This window comes from Leishmania martiniquensis, chromosome 9, assembly GCF_017916325.1.
Source record: "Leishmania martiniquensis isolate LSCM1 chromosome 9, whole genome shotgun sequence".
In the NCBI taxonomy this organism is placed as follows: domain Eukaryota; phylum Euglenozoa; class Kinetoplastea; order Trypanosomatida; family Trypanosomatidae; genus Leishmania; species Leishmania martiniquensis.
Genome location: NC_090144.1, coordinates 135,416 through 160,000, shown reverse-complemented (window position 1 = coordinate 160,000; position 24,585 = coordinate 135,416). Strand labels below are relative to the sequence as shown.

Here is a 24,585-nt window from a genome sequence, read left to right as displayed (position 1 = left end):
GGCCCCGTGGGGGTGGCCATCCCTGGCATCCGTCGTCGTCAGCGTCGAAAGGTTCACGTGGGGTGACTTTTTCAGACGACTGCCGCCGCCCATGGTCGACGTGGGCGTCTGTGCGTTGCCGGCCTCATCCGGGTCTCGGTGAGTGCCACCACTGCCATTGCCGCTGCCGCCTCCTTTCGTTGCTTGCTCGGGGTGCGATCCACGACCGCACTGACGGTCACGCGACGACGGCGCTGCTTGTGCGGGGCTGGGGGCGGAAGAGGCATTGCTTTCGCCCGACGCCTTCTTGCTCGATGCATCAGCTGCCGCGGCCGCTGCTGCTGCTGCTGCGGCGGCGGCCGCCGGTCCCCCTGCCGTGGCCGAAGACAACGCTGCGGAAGAGCCTTGTGCAAGTACATTGACGAGAAAGGGGTCCGTGTCGGGGTAGCGGAAGAGCAACTTTTCCTTAGCGAAGAGGAAGACGGCAATGGAGGCGCTGCTCCCGCAGCTGGACGAGCCTCCTGCCAATGCCGCCGCAGCGGCAGAGGCGTCAAGAGCGAGCGAGGAGGCGGCGCCACCATCAGCACCGGCTGGTGGCAGCGCCGTGTGCGATTCGGAGTGGGATGCTGGCATGGAGACGACCTTTCACGGCTCGGACCATCTACGCGAGTGGATGGCAGTGCCGCACCACCACTGCTGCTAATGTTTTGCGAAAGGAACTGAGGAAAGAGGAAAGAAAGGAAAAGGGGGAAGTCTGGGGAGGGGATGGCGTTTGTCTCGAGCGCCGACACCGGCTGCTCTGCCCTGGTGCCGTCAGGCTGCAGCTGTGAGACGTGCAGCTGACACGCTTCGGGCCCACGCGCGCGCTGCCGTGACTTGCGGCTTGTGAAGCGGTGCGCGACGGACACTTTGGCGAGTGCTGCTGGCGGGTGTGTGCTCACCGCCGGAAAGGAAAAGGGGGCGGGGGAGGGAGGCGGCGGCCTAGGAGCACTTGTCGGGAGTGAGCTGCGGACTTGTGCCATCAAGTACGCCAGATGGCAGCGCGTTACACTGCAGTGCTAACGTGGCCACACGAGAGAGAGCGAGAGGGAGGCATAGGAGGGGGGGAGGAGGTCACGGGGATGGAGTCTGCAGCTGTACAGGCGCACAGAAGCACCGCAGTGGTACGCAGCACTCCCTCTTCTCCCCGCCTCCTCGTACTCTGCGCACCCACGCAGAGGTCTTGCGCGCCAGCCTTTTCCCCTTCTGTTTCACGGATGGGGGGAGGGAGGGAGGAAGAGCTCAGGGACAGAGAGGAGGAGAAAAGACGCAGGCGGCTGCCGCTACTCGGTCCGCCCGAACACCGAACGCGGCGCCGCCAACCTCACCCCATCCCCGCCCCCAATGTGGAGGGACCGCCTCATACGTATGAGGCGGTCCCTCCACATTGGGGGCGGGGATGGGGTGATGGCTCTGCAGTATCACCACCGAAGAGGGAAAGGGCACACATCCCTACTCGGAGCTCGTTGCGCACGCCGCCAGCGGAAGGGGGCAGGGGCGGTGGTGGAGGAAGAGGCAGCGACGAATGCCTCCGTTGGGAGGGGGGCAGAGGGGGAGGGGGTATAGTGAGGAAGGGAACGTTTCTCGCCCTCCTCGAGATGCGGGTGCACCATTACGGCGCACACGCAGCGCCTGTGGAGCCACTCCCCTTCCCGACCGATAGCCGCAAGTGTGAAGTGGAAAATGTTGGCGGATGAAACTTGGGTCTCTCTGCTCTCAGCTTTCGGAGTAACCGATACGCACGCCGATGGGATCTAGCGCGGCACACACATACACACACGTGCATCCGACGGAGGAGAGAGAGAGGATCGACCATTGACAGCGGGAGGCTCACCCCCGTCCACCACCGCCATCCTCCTCCTCCTCGCACCACTGTCCTCTACTGCATCTGCTCCTTCCGTGTTCAGCTCAATGGTACGATTGATGCAGGCACGAGACTCGAGACACACGGACAGAGGCGCATCCCTCACCCCAGAAGGGAGGGTGGGGGTGGGGGCCTCCTTTGGTGGGCCGCTACAGAGACCGTTTAGCTTTCAGCGCTGACAGAATGTCGTCTGGTGTCATGACTGTGCCGCCCCCTTCTTCGTTGCTGCTGCGTTGCAGCAGCGCGGCTACGGTGTCGACAACCTGCTTGTACTTGCTGGCCATGCCGGCGAGCCGGCGCAGCTTGGCGTTCGCCTCCTCGAGGAGTCGGTCTCGCTGCTCTAGCGACTCCCGAGACTCCTTTGCAACCCGCTCATGCGTGCGGCTCTGCTCCTCCACCTTGGCGCGCCACACATCGATCTCGCTGCGGTGCCGCGCATCCTGCTGTTGCTGCTTCTGAAGCGTCGTCTTGACTTCCTGTTCCTTCTGTTGGAGCAGTTGACGGAGCTGCTGAAGCTGCGCGCCACGCACCGCCACATCCTCGGTGAGGCGGGCCATGCGTGCAGCTTGGGATGAGGCGCCGTTACCAAAGAACCTGCCGAGCCCGTCACTGTCCTCTCTGGCTGATGCCGCCTCCCTGCGCCTCTTGCTATCTCCATCGTCGTCTGACGCATCGTGTGGCCGCTTCACACCACTGGCACGCTGCGTGAGCAGCGCCGTGGCCGTCTCCACAACCGCCGCCGCTGCTGTCTTGTCCGCCGCCTGCATGACCTGTAGTGCTAGACGGATGTCTTTAATGCTCTCCTGCACGGTGGCTGCTGTCTCGGAAGAGAGTAGCGCGGGCTGCTGACTCGGCAACACGCTCGCACGACGGCTGCCGTCCTCTCTGTTTGTCGACAGCGCGGACTCCACAAAGATGCGGTGCTCTGCCTCTGTGAAGGCGTCTGCTGCGATGGCCGACACTGCAAACGGCTCGACGCACTCGCCTATGTAGACGGCTAGCAGCCACCGCTGACCTTCTTCAGCAGCTGCGGCCGCAAAAGCGGCGCCGGTTGCAGGGGCACTGCCGCCATGTCCTGGCTCCGGCACCTTCACTCCTGGCTTTGATACGACACCAACAACACGCCCTACACGGTAGCGCTGCGACACGCCCGATCCGCCGTGAGCTGAGTTGGCCGACCTTGGGCCGTTGCTGCTCTGCTGTTGAAGTGCCGCCACATTGGCGGCTTGCACGTACTTGTTGTCGTCAAGCAGTGCCTTCTGCCGCCGCGCCGGCACGAGGACACGCACCAGTGTGTTCAGAAGAAGTGAGCGGACGTGGGCATCTGTCAGGATGGCCCCAACGACAGGCCCAACGAACGAGGCGGCCGACGTCGACGACGACGGGGGGGCACTAGCCATGCCGTTGGCAGACGACGCCGCCGCGGTCGTGTGGAGAAGCCGGGCAGCGAGCGACAGCACGCCCTCAACATCGCTGCGCAGCAACTGACAATCCCTCGCTAGCGCGTAGGTGGCAGGCATGACAGAAATATTAGGTGATAACTAGCGAGAAGTGAGAAGAGAGATGACAGCCGTAGATGATGGTGCGTGCTTGTGCGGTAAGAGCGGGGGAGGGAAGGGTCGACAGTTCAACAGGAAGAATAAATTTTGCTCGCAGCCCGCTGCATGTCTCGGAAGAGGCCACCCACGCGTCCCTCACGCCTCCGTCTTCTGTCATGCGTGCCCCCCTTTTTTTCTTTGCTTGAGGGGGAGAGGGCTCTTTCTTTCGCTCCTCCCTCCGAAAAATCACCTCCACCTCTCTGCGGTCGCGTTGCTGGTGGGGGAAGCGGTGCGGGAGCGGCGTGGGGAGGTGGTGGTGGTGGCCGCGGACATCAGAAGCCGCGAGGCATGTGCGGTGTCTCCCCACCCCCTTCCCCTCTTTCCCCGCTCCTGTCCGAGTCTCCGCCGCGTACGAGAGCGTCACATGGTGTCGTCGATGGCTTGTGAGATGGCGACACGCCGTTTTACTGCACGGCTGCGCCTACGCGCTTGCCCCCTGCCTCCCCCTCCCGACATGAGACCACGGCGGATAACTGTCTTCCGTACGATACGCCAAAGCTCCTGACACAGCGCTCGCGGGCGTCCTTAGCGAATCTCGCTTGTCGGCCGTGCCCTGCTAGGCGCGGTGTAGAAGAGGTAGCCAACAAGCCACAGCAGCGACACGGAGGAAAAGGCACACACCCACAGGAAATACAGGTGGTCCGCCCCGCCGCTGTCGCGCAGATCCACAAAGTACCGCACGAACCAGTTCGGCGCGAGACGCGCGAGCACATTGGTGCGCTCGTACGGCAGCTCGACGCTTTCGTTCTCCTTCTCGAACTGCCGCTGCCACGCGGCGGTGCGCAGCCGCTGCGTCCCACCGGATTCCCCAAAGACGGACGCGTACGGGTCGCCATCCTGAATGTCGCGGTAGTCTGTCATGCGCTGAAAGAAGCGGCGATCAGCTGCGCCTCTTTTGGCTTGCAGCTCACGCATCTGCTGCGTGTACTCGCGGTCCATTTGTTGCTGGCGCGCCATATCTGCCGCGTTGGCTGATTTCGCGTAGAAGAGCTGCTGTGAGATAGTGTTCTGCTGCGCCGGGCGGCCGCTTTTTAGTGTCTTGGGGAAAGTCATCTTCGCTTCCTTCCGGCGCTCCGCGGAAGACTGCAGCGGGCGCGTGGAGGTCGACGAGGACGCGCCAGCACGCAGAGGGCGCGCGTCTGTCGCCCTTGTGCCTACATCGACGCGGCTACGGCCGGCGGACTTCTTACGACACATGGCGTCGAAGGTCGAGTACACCATCGTGCGCCGCTGAAGACTCCATAGGGAGACGGAGATGACGCTTGCACATGACCGTCCTGGAGCACAAATAAGGCTACGTGATATGGCTGACGTCCTGCAGAGAGTAGAGGAGCAGCTGCGGGCAGAAAGGAGGCCGTTGCAGCTAAGAGGGGGGCGACACGCCATGAAGCTCACCTCGAATAATGTGCCGGGAGGCACCGCCGCAGGCCTATCGAGCCTGGGGGAAAAGAACGGGGGCACTCCCCTCGAAGAAAGGTGGTGGTGGGTGCGGTAGAACCATGCGGGCACCCGGGCGCACAACCCCTAGACCTACCTCTCAACTACTCGCTGCCTCTCTGATGTTGATGGCGGCACGAGCTCTCTTCTGGTATATAAGATGGCTTGTACATGCCGTTGCTACGCACGCACGAGGAAACAAGCTTACGCACACACACACAGGGCGATAGAAGTAGATGGGAAGGGGAGAAGGGGACTGCGTCAAGGCTTGAAGTGACGGACCAACGCCCACCTTTACGCCACTGCAGCAATGAGAGAAAGATGAGATAGAACGCAGGTACGGGAGGCAACGCGCCCGAGTCGCCCGTCCTCCTCCCCATCGCTCGAAGAGGGAAGACGGCCGCAACATTTCGGTTGTATTTTCTCGCGCCCGGGGCGATGCACGACAGCGCGCCGTGACGGTAGTGTGCATCTCCACACCGCACGTGCTCTGCCCTGCTTAGCGCGCTTCCAGGCGAAAACATTTTTTCCCACAGGCGCTCTGCAGACTTCTTTCCTCGTTGGGAGAAACTGACGGGACGATGCGGTCACCGGGCCGCCTCAATCGACGACACACCCCCATAGACCCCTGTACGAACAGATGCATACGACGCCCTCCCGCCTTCCTTCCCGGTTGCCCATGAAAGGTCACTTTCGCCCACCGCCGTAGCCGACACAGGCACGTGGGGATGCCGCATTCCCACGTGCTTGTCTTGGCGTTGGCGCTCTACGCCGTTTCGCTACCGCTTCATCACTGATTCTGTTCCCCAATGTGAGCGGCAGACGAAGCCGTGCTGCCAGCAGCGCAATCGCGAAGGTGCCTCGAGACGCACGCGCGGAGTGCATGGCGTTCCTTGGCGCAACTATCGCGCTGCAGGTTTCGGTTGATCTGACCGGCTTCGACGCACTGCCCGTAACGCTTCGTCTCGTTGGGGCACTTGGCATACGCCATGCCGTACTTGGACTTCAGCTCGCGGTCAATGACCACGTCTGAAACGTAAAAGTTGCCCTCCATGCTGGGGCTCCTTTTGTTTCCACTGCGCGAGACTCCTCTCTGCCCCCCCTTCCCCACTTCACGCGTTCTTCGGTCAGTTCGTGTGTCCTACAGCGGCAAGGCTGCAGCGAGTGTCTTCGTTTTTTTTTTGTGTGTGGGGCCAACAGAATTTGCCTGCCAATACGATGCCCTCGTCGCTTCACTCGTGGTGCTCACGTTACGTGCCGGTTTCTATTCCCCTTCCCTTCGTTGCCTCCCTCGCCGAGAAGGGGAGCGTGAGAAGACGGTGCCTGTGAAGCGCTCTCCTTCGAGGGGGAGGGCGCCAGCCGCAGGCGTGCCGCCGTTAGGAGAGGGTCCAGGCGAGGATAAGCCGAGGAGAAAGAAAGAGAGAGACGAATGCAGTCATGACGTGCGGCCAGTGATCGGTGGCGGTGGGCGGGAACTCGGCTGGGCCGCGTCTGGAGGAGTCTTGGGCCTCCCCCCTCATCCTTCCTGCCCCCCCCCCCCACTTTCTCCAGTTGGGGAGAGTGGGGGGGGGAAGGAGGAGGCGATGGTAAACGTCTTTTCTTGGAGGCCGGCGACCCCCCTGTCTCCCAGCATTGTATCCACCGCGACGCACCGCTATATGTGCGTGCACACCCCAATGGTGGCACCACTCAAGACGAGAGCTGCACGCTGTGACATGAAATCCCATCGAGAGCTCATCAGAACCTTTTTTCCACGTCTTGCTCGAAGGAGGGGAGCGATGCACTTAGCGAATGATGCACCGATAGGGCGTCCACGCCCAATCGTACATCCACCTTAGACATAGGCATCCCCCTCCTACACCAGCCAAGGCCAGGCAGCTCCCTACGAGGCGGAGCCTTACTCTTCATCCATGCATGCGCGCGTATGCCGAGCACCTGTGCCCTCTGCTCTTAGCAACGTCTTACATCGCGCTGGGGGACGAGAAGCACTACGATAGATGCGGTGGTCGCCGCTGCAGCTGCAGCAATATCGTCACCACAGCTCGAAGTATCGGGAGTGTCGGCGAAGGAGCTGTACGACTGCTGCGATGCTGTGCGCATCCACAAAGGGCCCTGTGCTGCCACGGCCCTAGCGCGGCCATGGCTATTGCAGCGGCTGCTCACGGCCGCCTCAACTGCCAGCACTGCGGCAAGCGCGTCGCATATGGACTTGGTTGCCACCTTGTACACGTCGCAGGTGGGCGGTGGCGGCGTCGAGGGCTGTGATGGGCTTGCTGAGGTGCGTGCCGGTTGTGGCGACGGCGCTGTCGGGCTTGCACGCTCGCGCGCCATCCGCTGCAGTACTTTGCGCTGCAATTCTTCCTCGGTCTTGCTGTGGCGCTCATTCAGGTCTTCGTAGTAGCGCAGACGGGCTATAAAGAATCCATGAAGACGCTGCTGCCGTTGCTGTTGCGCATGCTGCGGCACGTTGCCCTGATCAAAGATGGGGATCCCCTCGAGGTAGGAGCGCACCTCCGCCGCCACGGCGGTGGCGACGTGCTCTCTCAGCCGCGGGTTGGGAAAGGGGATTGCGGTTATGGCGGCCCCGTGTGGGCCGCTGCTGCCCGACCTGCTAACCTCCACGGTGGAGGCCTGGGCAGCCGCCGCGTTCATCATCTCCTCCGTGGCCTCGTCGGGCGACTCGAGCTCCATGACCCGCTGCGCATGCCGGTCGAGAAGGAAGCAGACGCGCAGGAGGTCCGACACCTCCGGGGGCGGCAGCGCCTTCCACATGTCCAGTGTGGCCAACACGACGGCACAGGGAAAGACATTCGCGTCCTCCGGCTCCACAGTCGGAAGCGGCTGGCAAAGGCTTCTCGGCGTCGGCGCCGCAATAGCTGAAATGTACGTCGGGACAAAGGTAAGGTTGCACAGGAACGGCTGCCCATGCCTCGGGTCATGCGAGCGCTCATCCTGCACCCACGCGACCAGCTGTGTCAGCTCCACCGCTGCGTGCTTGATGGTCGGTAGGTCGAAAGTACCAGGGCTACTTGCGCGGTCGCCCACTGTTGCAGACGACGGCATCGCAGGCGGTGCCATGCTCCCCTTCGCCTCTTCGGATAGCTGCAGCACTGCACGGCACGGCAGTGGTGGTGGCGACGGCGGTGCTGATGCGGCACCATGCCGCCCGTTTGTGCTGTGGTTGCTGCTGCTGTCACCGCCCTGCGACTTGGGATAGACGATTTGGTGTAGAAAAACGATGTACGACTCCATGCCGGGCGTGCTGGCGCTGCAGATAATTGTGTTGCGCACGTACGCCATGCCGAGTTCGAGCGCCGGCCCGCGCGGCGGCAGCGGCGTAGCTGCCGAGGAATGAGCGTCTGAGGCGCCGGCGAGTGAGGCGGTTGCCCCGTCGCCGCTCTCGCCCAGCGGAATGGCAGTGGCCAGCCGCAACGGCGACGACGTATTCATTCGTTGGCTGCCTGCTGCTCTCGCTGCGGCCGGGCCGGCGCCCTTACCGCTGCTGCTCGTTTCCGTTGCGTGCTTGACAGCCATCGCGGCGTACGCGCGCAGGAACACCTCTACGGAGACAGCAGTGTACAAGTGGTGGAGCGAGGCGGCAATGCTGAGCGGTATCGCCCGCTCCGGGTGCTTGAGGAAGGACGGAAGGCCGACCATAAATTCTGGCGCCATCGTCGTGGCATAGAAAGCCGCGTCCTCCTGCCCACTTGCGAGGATCGCTACGAACTCGCGCTCGAAGAAGGGGCTGATGTGACGTCGACGGTGACTGCTGTTGCGGAAGTTGTGACTGCCGCCCGCACCGCCTTGCGCAGCGCTACCGAGGCGGGTGGCGACGCTCTCGGAGTGAGAGACATCATAACGGTCCTTCAGGAATATCGAGGGGAGCCCCTCGAAGGATACAGTGGAGTAAGTGACTGTTGGGGCTGGGACAGCCAACGACGTATTGGCGGTCGACACCGGCGGCAACCGCAGGGGCGTGCTGTACTGATCCCCGTCGCCGCAGCTGCGGAAAGGGCAGTAGCCGCTGCCCTTGGCCAAGCCTAGAAGCCGCGGCCCCGGCGACATCATACGTATGACACCTTGCGCCACCATCGCACCAAAGTGCACGTCGCGCTGAACGTGTGGCACGTATGCATATCGGTTGATGGATGCCTCAGTACGAGCCGCCGTCTGCGCATTGGCGCGGAACCCGGCGCGCAGCTCGCCAACCTTGGCTGTACGCGCGCTTTGAAAGCGATAGCGCAGCAGTGCCGGCGCCACTGTCAGCAACCGCTGCAGGTCCACGCCCTGCAGCAGTGACAGCGACGGATGGCCCACCGCGGGAGAGCAGGGCTGAGGCGGTAAAGCGGAGGCGGAGCAACTCCTCCTCAATCGATCGAGGCTGCTTGCCGTGGACCTAGCAGCGCCGGCAGCCGTAGCCACCACCTCTCCCTTCAACTCTGCGTAGGCTTCAAAGATGATGGGCGCGCGCAGGAGACGCTGCGGTACTTGCAGGGTGGCTGTCTGGAGCGTTACCGCACGAATAACGGAGCGGGCCCACCGTTCGGGCAGGTGGTGAAGGAATGCGTGGCATGCCTCCGCGACTTCGGGGACCAGTTCACCCTCCAGCGTGGGTGACGATGACTCGACAAAGCTTCGGTTGGGGCTGTCGCTTCCTTCCATGCTTCCCTCTATCAAAATCTGCTCCGCCAGCTTGAGAGGACCGCCTGAGATGATGGTGGCGGAGTTCATGCTGCTCTGCGAGCGGGCCCACTTCCGGGCAGTTGAAGGTGTGCCTGTCCTCATTGCCGCTTCTGCCGCCGTCGTGGAGACGACACGCTCGACGGAAGTGGGCTGGGCTACTTCCGCCGGCCGCAGCTGCGGGGGAGGTTGCGTGGGTACTACCGCCTCTGCGTTCACATCCATGGCTCCGTTGAAGCCGACGGCCCACCCTGGAGTGCTGCCATCGCTATGCGTCCGGCTGTACTGACAACCAGCGGGTGCGCGGGCACCCGTGCCGGCCGCGACGAAAACTGGCCCTCTCGATGAGGCGTGTATGTGCGTGAGGCGGCTCCGCTGCGGCGACAGCATCTCTGTGCAAGCGCCAGACGACGCGGGCGGAGAGCCTTCACTGACTGCCTCAGCCGCAGACGGTGGCGGTGGCGGTGGCGTCAGGCGTGAGGGATTGGGCGGCTCGACTGTGGGTGGGGCGAGGGGGCAAGGCTGCCCAAAGCTGTCACCGGGGATGCCGTTGATGTTTACGCACGACAGCCGGTGCTCCTGCGGCACCGAGTCGAGCGGCAAGGTAGGCGTAGGCAAGGTGACAGCGCCAGATGTGGGAAGCGCGCCCGGGTAGGCAGGCGTGCAGTCAGCCCCAAACGCTTCGCGCACAGCCGCAGGTCCGACGCGCTCCTCGGTGCAAAGCCGCGGGTTGCGCATGGGACCGTGCCCGTTCAAGCGACTCGTCGGGGGGGTCAGAGCAACCGGCGGCTGCCGCGACTGCGCCTGCGAGGCAACTGGCAACTGGCTACTGCCGCCGCTGAGACGTTGAAAGCCCTCTTGACCCCATACGGCGGAGTTCTCTGTGGCATCCCCCTCCGCCGGCTGAAGATGTGTTGGCGAAGGGGATGAAACCCCGGGCGCCTCGTGCCGCTGCGGTGGCAGGCTGGCCGCATGCGCGGCGCTGAACGCCCTGCCGCTCTCGTGGTAGGAGTACTGCGATCTCTCCATTGTTCGGCAGCCGCGTGATTTGCGTAGGTGCATGGTAACGCGTGACCAAGCAGTGGTGCCGTTGCCTAGAGAGGAGTAGAGAGTCTGATTGAGGGCGGCTGCTGTGCCCCTTTGTGCCGGCTTGGGGCGAGAGGAGTGCGGGTGAAAAACGAGAAGTAATCGGCACCGAAGGCGGCGGCGACCAGAGCAGCAGCACCAAGCCGACACACGGACAGGCAATGTGATGAGCGGGGGGGGAAGGGGAGAGGTGGAAGGGAGGGGAAGACACACACACACACACACAAACGAAAAAAGAAGAAGAGAGTGGCGCCGGGGTAGAGGGGAGAGATGCCAACAACTTACGGGGTCAGAGGGGCCGAGTAAATAAATAAATATATATATATATATATAAATAAATGAATAAAGAGATCGCCAAATGATGATGGCAGGCACGCCACAACAGCAACAACAAAAGGATATTAGAAAAGCAAAATCGGAGGGTGAGTATGCGCGGAATCGCTTCAAGTACACCAAGTCCTACACCGGGGAAGCTGCGTAGCACGCGACTGTGCCGGCCACACTGGGGAGGAGTGGCGCAGAATGCGAGGTGCGCCTGACCTCCTCGGGGATACGCGGCACAGAGAAGCCCGTGCGCGCGTGCGGTGGCTATCCGAGCAAAAGAAATGGGAAAAATAATGGGAAAGAGGCCATGCAGCAACGCCCCTCCCCCCGGCAAGAGGCGCTGGGGGGAAAGGGGAGGAGGAGGAGGCGAAAGCACCGCTGACTGTGTGGAGAGGTCAAAATGGAGAGAGCGAGAGAGGGAGGGAGGGGGTGCGAATTGCAGAGAATAGCGATGCAGAGCAGTCAGTGATGGTGACTGTGCTTGTGTGTGTGTGTGGGGGGTGAGGGAAGGTGACGGTGCGTGCTGTACTCTTGCTTCTCGGCTTCGCCCTCGATGATAGGAGTGTGAGGCAGATGACACGGGAGCAGCCGCAGCCGCCGCAGCACGGAGAGAGAGGGAGCAGAGATGGAAGGATGCTGCGATGGCGACAGCAAAGGGGAGTGGAAGGGAGGGGAGGGGGGGACAAGTTCGGTTCGCTTGATATACATACGCACCTTCAGGCTCGCTGCCAAGGGGGGGGGCGGGGAATGTCGAGAAGAAATGGGAACGGAAAGGCAGCGAGAGCGCGCGGCGGAAAAGGGCGTTTTGCTATCGCCTCGTCTCTCGCCTCTCTCTCGTCTCTCTCGGACACACAAGCAGTCGCCTCGTCTGCTGTCGCCGCGGCTTCTTTGGCTTGAGCTTCTCTGCTGTATTTATCTGCCTCTTCTTCGACTGCGTGTGACGACGGCAGCCCAGCGAAAGGGAAGAGAAGGTGGGAAGCAAGTGAGGCGGGGGTGGGCGCGAGCGAGAGAGGCACCTCAAACTGAGGTGGGTGTAGCTTCAAAGCACTCAGCCGCTGCTGGAAACGAAGCGCTGCGACCGAACAGAAGATGCCCAGCGGCTCCCGAGAGGGGTGCTGATGGTGGTGGTTGGTGTCGGAGGGTGAGGGGAGGAGAAACAAAATCGGGCAACAGAGAGTGATGCGTCGCCCTTCTCAATCGCCCTCTCTTCTTCCCCCGTGTGGTGAGGGAGGGATGCAGTGAGGTTTGGGTACAGCCCCTGCCAGAAGGGCAGGAAGTGCCGCAGCGTCCGGGTAGAGAAGAGGGGAGGGGTGAGGGACGAATATTGGCCATCTACACATCACATGCTGCAAGCGTGCTGTTGCACTGGTATACGCGGACGCCGAGCCGGATAGACATTCTGCAGCCTCTGCTCGGAGACGCAGGAGTCGACGGTGGCGCGAGGGAGGGTGGAAAACTGTGCGCGGAACGTTCCACTCTTCCCACGGATAAGAGACTCTGCTCAATACGTGTCCACTGCCTGCGTCGACGATGCGCAACCACTTACGATGCAGGTGATAGGTCTCTTCATGCACCCTTCCGCCTACGCCATGGCCCCGGCTCCGGCCTTGACAGAGGGAGAACGGAAGCGGATGCAGAAGCGGAGCGATGCGAGAGGTGTCACAGCCGCAGGGAGTCACAAGCCCCCCCTCCTCTCACCCGTGTGCTGCGCATCAGCAAGCCACACCGGGAGCCAAAATCTCGCGGTGTCCCCCAAACCGAGCCAGCGGAGGATCACTGCTCCACAAACGGCGTGTCTGTGGAACGGCACCCGCCACTTACGACGCTTTGTTGCGCTCTCGAGAGAATACACCAGAGGACGGCAAGGGAAAAGGGGAGGCCGGGGGAGTCGGCGAGTCCGCGGCGCGCCTTTTTTGTGTGCGGGCGCAGACACGCAGCTCCCTGTCCCTCTCAAGCATACACCTACACGCACACCAATAGACGTGCAGAGATGGATATCAAACGTTTCTGTGCGGGGCACGCGTGAGCCTCTCTCCCGCCGTATACCCAAAACGTACGCCGCCGCTGCACACCGGACGGTGGAGGGGAGCGGCACGACACACACACACACACACAAAGAAAAGCAGCATGGCTGAGCCTACGCGGGGTGCGTGGGCCGGAGGGTGCGTTCTCCCCTCCCCTCTCCCCTCTCCCCTTCTCTCCTTCTCCAGAGAGATCGCTCACAGTACACCACACATGCAGTACTGCGGTGATACAGACTACTGTACATGGATCGACGGTTCATTGAGCCTCTGCCACCAGTGCCGACTTCTCTGTCAGCGCAGCGTGCGGCTGCTTAGCATTTGGGCAATGCAGTCGTAGCCGCGCTGCGCCGCATAGTCCCGCGCACGCAAGCCTGTCGTGGACGCCACTTGTGGGTCTGCCCCATGTGCCAGCAGAAAGCGCACCGCCTCTTCACGCCCGAAGGCAGCTGCGAAAACAAGCGGTGGCGCGCGAAAGAGCCACCGCTGCTTCAGCTGAACGCCGTTGTAGCGCGCCGGGTCTGGCTGCCCGATGCCGTTGATGCTCACTGCACTTTGTAGGCATGCGTCGAGGGCCACTACGTCACCGTCGCACGCCGCGTGAAAAATGTCGATGGCACAGTTTCCCTCCTGGCGATCATCATCCTGCACGCTCGCGACGACTTCGCAAGCGCGGTCACGAAATTGTGCGGCAGTTGCGTTGGCGTCAGCCTGATCGTCGATGCGGCGCTGAAGCCGCTTTGCTTCCTCCTCGCTAAGTAGCGCTTCCTCCTCGAGAAGAAGCTTTTCCTGCTCGAGGGTACACCTGTAAGAGTGCACGGCAGCAGCGGCGATGTGGCGCTGCTCGGCAGTGGTCTGCCGGCTCTGCAACGCATTCGGGTAGGGGGAGGGGCCTGTAGATGGCGCAGCGGCCGTGAAGGACATGAGGTAACAGCAGAGAGCAGAAGCTGTGGAGAGAGTGCGCAGAGTACAGTGGAGCGGGCAAGGAGCGCGGTAAGCCTGTCTACCAGCCTAAGTGTGGGCATCTGCGTGGGAAAAAGCAACAACAACAGCGCAAGGCAACCATGGAGAGAGGGAAAGGGGGGAGGAGGAATAGTGGAGGGAGCAGTGCAGTGTAGGAGGCGCAGGCCGCTGCAGCGCTTGAGAGCCACGCGCCGACTCCCGCTCTCGTTGTGGACATAACGTGCGGGCAGCAGCAGCAGCAGCCACGCTTTAGAGACGCACCTATCGTGAGTATTCCACAAACACCAATGCGCGTGGTGCCCAAGCCCACTCCGCCCCTCTGCGGTGCCCACGCTGCCATTTGCGAAGGCGATACGGGACACCTTCGCTGTCCTCTTCCGCTTAGCTGTGAAACAAAGTTCCCCTCTCTCTCCCATTTCTTCCGCATTGCCCATACACCCCACGCCAGACGACCTCCCCTCCCCCGTCTCTCTCTCTTTCTCTCGTCGCGCGTGTGTGATAGAGCCGTAAGGGCGACGGACAAGTTGGTGGGTATTGGGAAGGAGGGTGGTGGCGATAGTGATGGTGGGGCAGCGGGAAAACTGCCCAAGAGGGTCGCGGCACACCCACACGCACGCGCACGGTTGCTCTCCTGCGCCCTCCCTGAACCACTACGCGAGCGCATATCTTCGAAGGGCGCCCCGCCGCCGCTGACGTCTACGCCACGACCCTCTGCGGCATGAGCTCCGCTGCTACTGCTTCGGCTGCAGGCGGGGCAGACTTCCGCGGGCCTGCCGCCTCCGTGAGGGAAAAGTGCGCCGCCTCGTCGCCGTCCTCCATGCCCGAAAAGGCGGAGGCTGGCAGCATTGTCGCCCATTCCTGCTGCCGCACATACGCTGGAGACACAGCGGCACTGTACTCCTCGGGCTGCATCACAGCGCTGCCGCAGCGCAGAGCCTCCGCGTACCCAGGGCCGTTCGCTATGCCCTGCGGGTAGTATGCCGTGAGCTCCGCGGCGGACAGACTGCGCTGCGCCCCCTGCCACAGCTTTAGCGGGTAGGGGTAATTCTTGCCGAGGTACACGCCGTGCATCGCCTGCATGCGCGCCGTCAGCACGTGTGGGCGATGCACGTACACCGGCGGCACCTTTGACAGCTGCGGCAGCCATTTCTTGACGTAAATGCCTGTCTGGTCATGCTGATGGGCGAGGTAGTGCACGTTGCGGACAGGCTCGCCGAAGTCGTCAAGCATAAGCCCGCAGCTGTACGCATAGTTTCCGTAGCAGACGAATGGGTCGTAGTCGAGGGAGCAGCGCTCCATCCATTCGGCGCCGAGACGCCAGTCTTGCCCGTAGCCACGCGTGAGCAACCACGCCAGGGCCTGCCGCCCTTCATGCGCGACAAAGCCCGTCCCCACCAGCTCGCGCATCGCGGCATCTGCAAAGGGGATGCCGGTCAGCCCATCGCACCACCGCTGCACCACCTTGCGGTCGTGACGCCAGTCGGGGACGTCGTCCGTGTACTCGGGGTGCGGCCCATAGGAGAGGAAGAGCCGGTCGCCGAAGCGCAGGCCCATCCAATGCCAGTAATCCCGCCGAGAGAGCCGCAGCAACGCTTCGCGGAACTGCTGCTGCACAAAGCCGTCGCGCAGGTTCGCATGCGCAAACCTCCGAAGCACTTCGTAGTACTTGCGTGGGGACAGAGCACCGAGAGCGATGTACGGTGACACCCGTGCCAGCTTCTGCGAGTACATCTTCGTGTTCGTGCGCCGCTCGCGTCCGTAGCGCAGCAGCGACGTGACCCCGCCTTGCTCCAGCCATTCCTGCAAGCGTGCCAGTGCTGCGTCCTCGCCGGCGACCGGGTGAGACGACTGAGTGGCGATCACTTCCTGGAAGGCGAAGTCCACCCCGCGGGCGGCGGCGGCGCTGTAGCCGAGGTCCTCGAGCCGCGGCAGCGCTCCCCGAAGTATGGACGGCCCCGCTTGCCTGCATCGCTCGGCTTCCGTAGGAAGCAGGAGCGCTGCTTGCCAGGTAAGAGGCAGCTCCGCCAGCTGCGCGGTCGCCTTGTCGTACGGCTCGGTCGGCCGAATCGTAGCCACCGTGACGTCGTCGTGGTACCAGCGCTCGCCCTCTTTCATGGCCGCCAACGGTGTGGGTAGATCGTCGAGGTGCACTAGGGTTGATTGCCAGACACGGTGCACCGCCGGCGGAGCCGTAGTCGTGCGGCAGTGCGGGGGCAAGCTGCTGCCGCGGTGGTACGGGTGCTGGCCACCGACACCGCTGCTGCCGTGCTCCACAACGGCGACCAGTGGATCGTCTTCCTCCACTTGGGAGTCACAGTGTGCGCCACGCGCGACTTCAGGCGCCCCTTGCTCGACTGCACCCGCCGTCACGGCCTCATCAGCTACCTCCTCACGAGAGACCCATATACCTGCCTGGAGTCGACGCACCATCAACGCCTGCACGCGCCGCTCGTGGGGGGCGTACTGAGTCGTCATGAAAACATCTGTGGCCCCCAGCTCCACAGCTAAGCGCGGCACGTGCTCCTCTGGCCGACCGCAGCGAACGAGGAGGGGCACATGTAGCGTGTCCTCCAACTTGCGCCGCAGCGCTGCGACCGTGTCGATCAGGAACTGCGCCCGCTGAGGGCTCTGGCGGAAGAAGCCGCCGACAATGCTCGGCTGCGCGAACGTGCGGTAGTCGAGCACACAAACGGCCATGACGGAGACCGGCATGCCCGTCTCCGCGGCGGCCGCCCGGGCGCGCACCGACGCGAATGCCAATAGATGGTTGTCGTGCGCCCGCAGGTCTGTGGTGGAGAAGACGACGAGGATGCAGGAGCCACGGAGCTGTGTATCCGCCGCTAGTGAAGCCGCCCGCATGGCATCAGGTGGCCTCAGCTGCGCTTCTGGCGGCGTGCAGGCACCAAGGTACAGCCGATCTTGCTTCGCGAGATAGCTGTGCCGGTGAAGGAGGTGCACGACTGCCGGCGGTGACACCGCCATGCTGCTGCGTGTTTCCCTTGCAGCCGCAACAGACTCTTCGTTCTCGCGCTCACAGCGATGCAGTGACAGCTGTGCGTTCACCTCCACGTGACCGCTCCGATCAGGAAGGATGAGCGGTTGCGTCTCCGTGTCTGGCGTGTTTAGCAGCCGCACGTCGCGGCCCTTCAGGAAGGCGAGCAACTGTTCATCGCGCTCGGGGTCGCTCCCGAACTCGAGCCCATCGCCGCCCTCTTGTATACCGCGATCTGCACTCGTCTGGTGCTCTGCCTGCGCCCAATCACGCGCCGGTGGAACACCCCAATCCATCTGCAGAGCGGCTTCCTCTTGTGCCAGTTCCATGGCAAGCTCAGCGGCATCTTCAGAGGATGCGAGCGGCGGCGAGCTGCATGGAAGTCGGCTTGTGCACGTGCCGCTGCTGTGCGGGGCGTCTTTAGCTTCAGGTGCCGCTTCATCCACTGCGCCGACAGATGGGTGCGAGAACGGCTGTGGAAGCCCGCGAGCGGCGGCAAGGAGCTCGGAATCGGCTTCGTCCAACTCACGCTGGCACTCGTGGAGCGCAGCCCGCTTCTCTGCAGTCGCCTCAGCATCTGAGACTGTGGAAGCGGGGATTGGTGGCGGTAGTGGTGGCGATGGGACTCGAGGTGCGGCGGGTTGGTCAGCTCCCGAGGGCGGGTAGTGGTCACTAGCCGTGTCGTCGTGGTGTGAGGGAGTGCTATAAAAGTAGGCAGCCGTGCACAACTCATCCTCTGTAGAGCTCTCCATCATTGTGCCGGCGTTGTCGCGGGTGCCGCTCATTCGGCGCACCCGCGTCAGGATGAGGACAGAGCGCCTTGCGCATATGAGGGCGCTACCACTGCGAGCCCGCTTATCCCTCACGGCACACGAGGCGGCGGCGTGGCGGCGATGCGCGGCAGAGCGCCAAAGCATCACGAAGGGCATCGCCCGTGACGCCGGTAGTCGGCCAACGGACTGCATGACGACGTCTTCAGTGCACTCTTGTGTGGCGTCTGACGGCTTGGGATGAGGGGAAGTGGGGACGTTGGCAGCGCGCCGATAAGGAGGGCAGGCGCTCACACCCTCTTCAATGAGGAAACAGAGACCCCGCAACAGCTCAAAGAAATAAGATGCGACAGCGCCCGGAGAGGGAGAGAGAGAGGAGGAGGAGGATGGGGGAGGGGGTAGAGGCGCATCCGGGCACGCTGCCTTCGTTTTGTGCGAGGAGTGCATGCCACTGTGATGAGTGCATATCGTCAGGGTGCAACCACTTGAGGTGAAGAGCAAGCACAGCAATGATAGCGAGAGATAGCGTGAGTCGCAGGAGCTGGCTGGCAAGGGACCGCCTCTGGTGCTTCTCTACTTGCGCATCAAGTACACCGAACCCCGAGGCGTAGAGAGAAGAGTCATCACCGCGAAGGGGGAGGGATAGCGGGTGCAGAGCAGGTGCTTCCACCCCCCCCACCACCCACACCCACACCCACACACAAACAGGCGCGAGTTCACTTCGTGAGCATTCGTCTCTGGTTCCCCATACACCCATGGCGGCTCCTCCGCTACCGCTCAGAGGCCCAACTCCCCTGCTGCCTCCTCTGTCGTGTTCCCAAGCAGCGCTCATTCCATATGCTGCTGCGCATGCTGCTGTTGCCGCCACCGCCACCGGGACATCTATCGCTGCCCGCGGCCTTGAGCTGCAGAGCTTCTTCTTGCCTCCCCTGCGCACAGACCGCGAGGGTGGAGGCGGGGCGAATGAATGGCCAGGAGGGGGAAGGGGGGAGGAGGGGGGAGGTGGAAGAAGGGTACGAGAGCGCATGCGACACACAGAAGAATGGAGGATCGCACGGGTGTTCTTTCAAGTGTGTGTGCGTTTTTGTGGGCTGCGATGGTGATGGTGATAGTGGTGGTGGGGTGGTGGAGTGGGCTGGCTGAGTGTCATTCGATGATCGCCGTTGCCCGCAGCCCTCATCTACGGCTAGTGCGGAGGCAGCAAGAGGGATTTGCGTGTCCGATGGACGTGTCGCTGCGATCTCTTTCGGTGCATCCCTCTCTGAACCGTTGTTCACACTGCCCCCCCTCCCCTCCCCTCTGGTTAGTTGATGGTGGCGTCGCGGGTAAGATCTCGACGGCACATGGGACATCTCTGCGACTCCATCAGCCACCGCTGCACGCAGTTTTGGTGGTAGCAGTGGCCGCAAGGAAGCGAGAGGAGGCAGGAGCCGGGCTTGACACCCCGCTTGGTCGCGTGCTCGGCCTCTTCGTCGATGGTGCCGTCGTCGGCGGTTGCCATATCGCTCATCCCCCCTACGGTGCTGTCACTCTCCTGGGTGGATTCCTCCGCCGCGCGCGGCGTCTGCATGGGTGGCGGCGACAGCGCTGTGCTTTCTGCTGGCCCCGTCATGGCGGTCTTCGATGTTTGACCCTCTAAGCAGATGGCGCACACGCTCTCCGTGTCGTCGAGGGGCACTAACGTGCAAAGGAGCTGCGGCTGCGAGTAGGAGAGGGGAAGGCCAAGACCGTAGCCGCTTCCACGCGCCATGACGCCCGCGTGGGCTGCTGATACGCCCCGACCGCCGACGCCACCACCGCCGTGAACAAGCGCGTTCCTGTGCGTCTGTCCAGCCGGCATTGGCGTAGCACCACGGCCACAGCTCGCACGCTGTGCCTCCAATGTCACCGATGGCGCTGGCGACGAGGTCAACATGCTGGGCGACACGGCACGCGACGCTGCGATTGAGGAGGGAGACGAGCAGCTCTCCAAAGGGGGCGTCCCTGTACTCCGAGCGTCAAAGCCAGCGAGGAAGTTCTGGTCGCACGGGCCAGATATGGCGGCGCCAGCGCAGCTCGCTGGCGTGGTCGCTACTCCTTCTGTCAGGGGGTGCCAACCTACCTCAGGTGCTGCGAGGATCACTGTCATGGCCCCCGCCGGTGCGTGTGGGAGCGACCAATACGCCGGGCGCGGTAGTGGGTGGGTTGTGAGTGAGGCGAGGTGCGGTTGTGCAGGTGGCGCCACCGGCTCTTGCGGGCGACCAGAGGCGTGGAGTGGCTGCTCAAGATCGACCTTTCTCGGCACAGAGGACGTGGGGAGTGCGGCGAAGGAGGGGAAGCGGTCTTGGTGGGGCGCCACGGCTGCCATGGGGAGGGAGGTGGCCGCAGGTTCGCTGACGCTGACGGCTGCGTGAGCGGGTGATCGGCACGCGCTGCTCGAGAAGAAAGAGGGCGCCGTTGTGGTAAAGGCTGGCTGCACCCCGATCGGAACGAAGGCAATGGCGCTTGACGTGCGGCCTGTGCTCGAGTTGTTGGGGTAGTTGGGCACGCCGTTTCCGTTGCGACTGCTGATGCTCCTTGCGGTGCTGCTGAGGCACCCGCTCGGCGGCGACGGCGGCGTGGCCGTGGTTGGAGATACGGGGGAGGGGGCAGGCCGACTCAGGGCAAACGCGGCTGGCCGCGCTGTTTCAGCCGCGGTGGCTGAGGTGTGGCTTCCTCGTCGACTCTCACCGTCGCTCGATTCCTCGCCGACCGCATTGGTGGAGCAGTTTGCCGCAGATCCATAGTGACATGGCGATGGCGGTGGTGCGACGGTGGCGTTCGATGACGGCGCCCCACTGCCGCCCCTCGGGGTCGCGGGCACCACCGTCATCACTCCCTCTTGCATTGACGGCTGCACCCGCACTTTCGTCTGAGAGGCTGCCGAGGCGGTGCCGGTGGTGGAGGAAAGAGGCGTCTGCGGCATTGGCCGCGGCTGGTCTGGCGCCTGGCGAGGAGCACCATCCTTGGGGACGCTCGAGGGACGCCCGATGCCGAGCTGCCCGTGTGATGCGGACCTTGTCGGAATCGCCGGGGCTGCTGCCGATGCCCTCGTCGTCTCCACGACGGTGGCGAGAGGGGGGAAGGCGTGCGCGCCTTCTGAAAAGGCAGGGAAGGATGACGTGTGGTGGTGCATAAGCCCAACTCGCATCGCCGTTCCACCAACACCCGGTGCGCTGGGGCTGCTGGGGTCGAGCACGTGCGTCTTGACGCACGTCGAAGGTGCGTCACACGCTCGGCACGGTTGCTGGAAGTGTGCTGAGAGTGTCGAGCAACTCGGGCTCGTGTTCAAGCAGGCGTCTGAGCGGCTGCTCTGCCAGCTGCCGCTGCCCACTGTGATATCTGTGGCCAGCATAGACGTCGTTTCTTCGGGATGGCAGTGATGCGCTGATGTGTTGTTTACCATGCGCAAGCTTTCCGCCGTGCTGTGCGACAGGCGCGCCGTTGCCGCAGAGGAGGCTGAGGCGAGGGGGGCAGGCGCCGGATCTTCTTTCATGCTGCAGCCGCGACCCGCACGGGCGCCCAGGTAGCCATCGCTAGTGACCTGCGATGTGGCACTGCCGTTGAGCACCAGAGGCGCCGAAAAAGGACTGAGCCCCAGCACCGGCGCCATGCCCATCAGCGTAGACGCCTGTGGGGATGTCGCTGCCCATTCGCTCGCGACAGACGTGCTCAACTGCGGCATCGCCACTGCCACGCCGCCAGCACAGGCAGGTCGAGCAACAGCAGCCATGACGGCCAGCTGCGGGGGCATCTTACCGACGGTAGCGGGTAAGAGTACTGTGGACGGTGCAACATGTTGCGGCGGGATGGACGGCGGGAGCTGGCTCGTCGCCTCCAGTTCCTTGAATTCTCGCGCTAAGAAGCTCATGCGTGGCGGAGAGCGACACGCCGGGGGTGCAGCTAAGAAGACAAACAGCGAGGAGAGCCAAAGGCATACAGAGGAGGGACTCCCGGCACAGGGGGTCGCGGCCAAAAAAGGGGGGCAGCGGCTCAGTGTGCTTTCCGGGTGTCGGCCCCAGTCGATGTGCGAGGGACGTGTGCGCCCCACCTGCGTCCAGATTCTGTCCACGCCCACCCCTCACCGCTCCCGAGGAAAGCGAAAGCACCAAAGGATGGCGACTTCTACAGACAGACAGACACACACACATATATATATATAGAGCCACAGAGAATAGAACCGAGTGAAAGGGTGGAGGAGGTGGTGGAATAGGTAACCTGAGCTGACTTCTGCGGCTCACACCCGCGAGACGCCAAACGCTGATCGCGCAAAAACAGAGGCAGAGAATCACCGGAGGAAAGAGACGAAGAAACGAAGCGAAGCAGAGGTCAGAGGTGAGCTTTAAGTGTGGCGGAGGGGGAGGGGAGGAGGAGGAGGAAGGGGGGCGGAAATCGGGCAGACAATACGCATGCATGCATGGATATGGCGGCGAAGGGCGGATTGTGATGGCTTCGTGCGCCTTCCCCCCACCTCCCTCGTTCAGGCGTGTGCGGGTGCGCGTCAACGGCGGAGGTGGGATGCTGCGTTGATGTGGATACCAACGCTTTCAAGAATATCACCCCCGTAAACAGCAGCAGACAGTGTACCCCTGAAAGGGCCATGTGGCAGTGAGTGCGTGCGTGATGGTGAGAGGACAAGGCGACGCCAGGGCACACAGTCACATACACGTGTGTTCGTACAGGTCAAGGTAGAGGGAGGGTGGGTGGGTACCAGGGGGGTGAAGAAGGGGGCAGAGTGTGTGTGTGTGTGAAGGGCAACATCGAGCCACTTATGCATGCAGGAGAAGAGGAGCCTTCAGCGAGTAGCGGTGGTGTGAGGAGAATGCAGACGGGGCGTGATGCTGTGGCGTCGGCTTACTGCCGCCTCCCCCTCTTCCCTCTATTCGCCAGCCCTTACCTCACGCGTTGGCACATACAGCTTTGCACACACACCTCACTCGGTCCCTTTTTTTCGCCGGAAACGAATCTTTCTGTGCGTCCCTCCCCCCTCTCCCGCGCTCTTTCCCCTCAGTCCCCGTAGCGCGCCTTTTGTCAGCGCATGCTATCGTGGCAGCCGAGGCATGCCACGCTTCGGTGGAATGTATCGACTTGCCCTGGAAGAAAATCGCGCTAGTTTCTCAACGCCGCTGGCGCGACGGCAAAACGTGCTCCACACGCACAACACGCACAGCTGCGTGGCAGGCCTGCTCTATCGCATCTCCCACATCATCATCCTCTGCGCGTCCGCGACGTTTCCTTTGAGCGCTGTTCTTCGACGCATCCGTCACCGCCGGCGCGCCACCGTCATTATCGACCATTAGCGACACCGGCATCGCTACCGTTGCCTGAGTCACACACGCGCACGCGGCCCGCAGCAGATACACGGCGCCCGCGTCTCCGTAGACCGAGCGCGCAAGACGCACGGCACAGCGTAGCACGCCGCTGCGCCGTTGGGTTGCACTTCCGCGCACCTGTCGCTGCTGCTTCGAGCGCATGGCGGCGGGTAGATTAGTGCTCGTGGAAGGGTAGACCAACTGTGAAGCATCCCCAGCACACTCTCCCGCTTGCGCTACCATTTTCGCTTCAGGCGCCGCTGCGTCAATGCCTGACCAGACAGCGCTGACGAGGGTCAGGGCATCGGAGCCAGCATAGCGCACCCCACCAAGCAGCTGCCAGTATGCACGCACACTGTGAACGACCGCCTTCGCGTATACCGTCGCAGTGTCCGGTGTCCTCCACATGAGCGACCCTCGCAGAGAGGCTGAGGGGCCAACGCCCTCATATGTTTCTTCGGGCCCTTTCGCTGCGAGCACCGCAGTGACACGCAAGCTGACGTGGAGGACGAGCATGCAAGGACGCTCACGCTTCGCCCCCACACGCACCATGATGATGTGATGAGGTGGACCAATCGTCTTTGCTGGCGTGTGTGCCCTCTGCTATCACGAGAATCGAGAAAGGGTAAGAGGAGGACAGAGTGTGTCAGTGTGAGGCGCACCGGCAAAGGTGTGCATAATCAGATGAGGCGCAAGGGAGAAGCACCGGGGCTGCCGCCGATGCCTTGACCCGGTTCGCTGCCCCGCCGCGGTATCATCGCCACACGACCAGGAAGGACACACGCACACGCGCACATGTGCCTCCAATTCACGCCATGGGCGCTCCACGCAGCACATACGCCCCCCCGCCCTCGCCACCTTTCCCTAGAGAACTGATTCGAGAGAAGAATCTGTGTACAGTGGTACGGAGCCGTGTGCGTGTGTGTGTGTGGGGGGGGGGACGCCGATACGGACAGACGGGCGGGGGCGCGAGGAGGGGGAGGGGTAAGAAGAAACGCAGCGTTGCAACACACACGGCAAAGAATTCAGCAGCAATACACTGCACCCGGCAAAAGTAACAAACAACTCCTCACAGCGTGCCCCGGCCCCACCGCCACGAGCAAGCCAGCCACAGCCCACGCGCGCCACCGCAGCTCACCTGCCCCCACCCTCCCCTCCCTGCTGTACCGCCGCAGGATCCTGGCCATCGCGGACGAGCCGTCTGCCGCCGAATCACGCCACGCGCCATCGCCGGCTCTGTTTGCCTTTCCAAACCTCTTCTTTGCGCACCTGCTGCATGATCGGCGCCGGCCAGACTCGGGTGGACAGCACTCCTGGATGCAGGCGGGCCGCGTCCAGCGCCCTGCTCGAGGGCCGATGTGCTGGCCTCTGTCATGCGGGCAGTAGGATGTAGGACTGAGCGCGCGCCGCAAGTGCGCAAGCGCGAAGCCGGCCAGATTCGGGCCGCCGCATTCCTTTATGCGCTGCGGGGGATCCTCACACCGGAGTGTGGAGGGCTCGGT

General features: G+C 63.1%; 8 protein-coding genes across 8 annotated transcripts; all 8 read right to left on the bottom strand.

The window, feature by feature from the left end:
* Window positions 1–2,031: 2,031 nt before the first annotated feature.
* LSCM1_07559 (uncharacterized protein) lies at window positions 2,032–3,402 on the bottom strand (the record flags this gene model as incomplete). The annotated part of the gene is made up of 1 exon (XM_067324926.1): window positions 2,032–3,402. The coding sequence occupies one exon, from the start codon at window positions 3,400–3,402 to the stop codon at window positions 2,032–2,034; it is 1,371 nt and encodes a 456-aa protein (XP_067180771.1).
* Window positions 3,403–4,005: 603 nt separating this feature from the next.
* LSCM1_07558 (uncharacterized protein) lies at window positions 4,006–4,677 on the bottom strand (the record flags this gene model as incomplete). The annotated part of the gene is made up of 1 exon (XM_067324925.1): window positions 4,006–4,677. One exon carries the CDS (start codon window positions 4,675–4,677, stop codon window positions 4,006–4,008), a length of 672 nt encoding a protein of 223 aa, XP_067180770.1.
* A 1,030-nt stretch (window positions 4,678–5,707) lies between these two features.
* On the bottom strand, window positions 5,708–5,971 carry LSCM1_07557 (uncharacterized protein; the record flags this gene model as incomplete). Its single annotated transcript, XM_067324924.1, has 1 exon — window positions 5,708–5,971. One exon carries the CDS (start codon window positions 5,969–5,971, stop codon window positions 5,708–5,710), a length of 264 nt encoding a protein of 87 aa, XP_067180769.1.
* An 896-nt stretch (window positions 5,972–6,867) lies between these two features.
* Window positions 6,868–10,335, bottom strand: LSCM1_07556 (uncharacterized protein; the record flags this gene model as incomplete). The annotated part of the gene is made up of 1 exon (XM_067324923.1): window positions 6,868–10,335. The coding sequence occupies one exon, from the start codon at window positions 10,333–10,335 to the stop codon at window positions 6,868–6,870; it is 3,468 nt and encodes a 1,155-aa protein (XP_067180768.1).
* Window positions 10,336–13,322: 2,987 nt separating this feature from the next.
* On the bottom strand, window positions 13,323–13,952 carry LSCM1_07555 (uncharacterized protein; the record flags this gene model as incomplete). The annotated part of the gene is made up of 1 exon (XM_067324922.1): window positions 13,323–13,952. One exon carries the CDS (start codon window positions 13,950–13,952, stop codon window positions 13,323–13,325), a length of 630 nt encoding a protein of 209 aa, XP_067180767.1.
* A 735-nt stretch (window positions 13,953–14,687) lies between these two features.
* On the bottom strand, window positions 14,688–17,948 carry LSCM1_07554 (uncharacterized protein; the record flags this gene model as incomplete). Its single annotated transcript, XM_067324921.1, has 1 exon — window positions 14,688–17,948. The coding sequence occupies one exon, from the start codon at window positions 17,946–17,948 to the stop codon at window positions 14,688–14,690; it is 3,261 nt and encodes a 1,086-aa protein (XP_067180766.1).
* Window positions 17,949–19,056: 1,108 nt separating this feature from the next.
* Window positions 19,057–21,642, bottom strand: LSCM1_07553 (uncharacterized protein; the record flags this gene model as incomplete). Its single annotated transcript, XM_067324920.1, has 1 exon — window positions 19,057–21,642. One exon carries the CDS (start codon window positions 21,640–21,642, stop codon window positions 19,057–19,059), a length of 2,586 nt encoding a protein of 861 aa, XP_067180765.1.
* Window positions 21,643–22,888: 1,246 nt separating this feature from the next.
* LSCM1_07552 (uncharacterized protein) lies at window positions 22,889–23,635 on the bottom strand (the record flags this gene model as incomplete). The annotated part of the gene is made up of 1 exon (XM_067324919.1): window positions 22,889–23,635. The coding sequence occupies one exon, from the start codon at window positions 23,633–23,635 to the stop codon at window positions 22,889–22,891; it is 747 nt and encodes a 248-aa protein (XP_067180764.1).
* Between the last annotated feature and the right edge of the window lie 950 nt (window positions 23,636–24,585).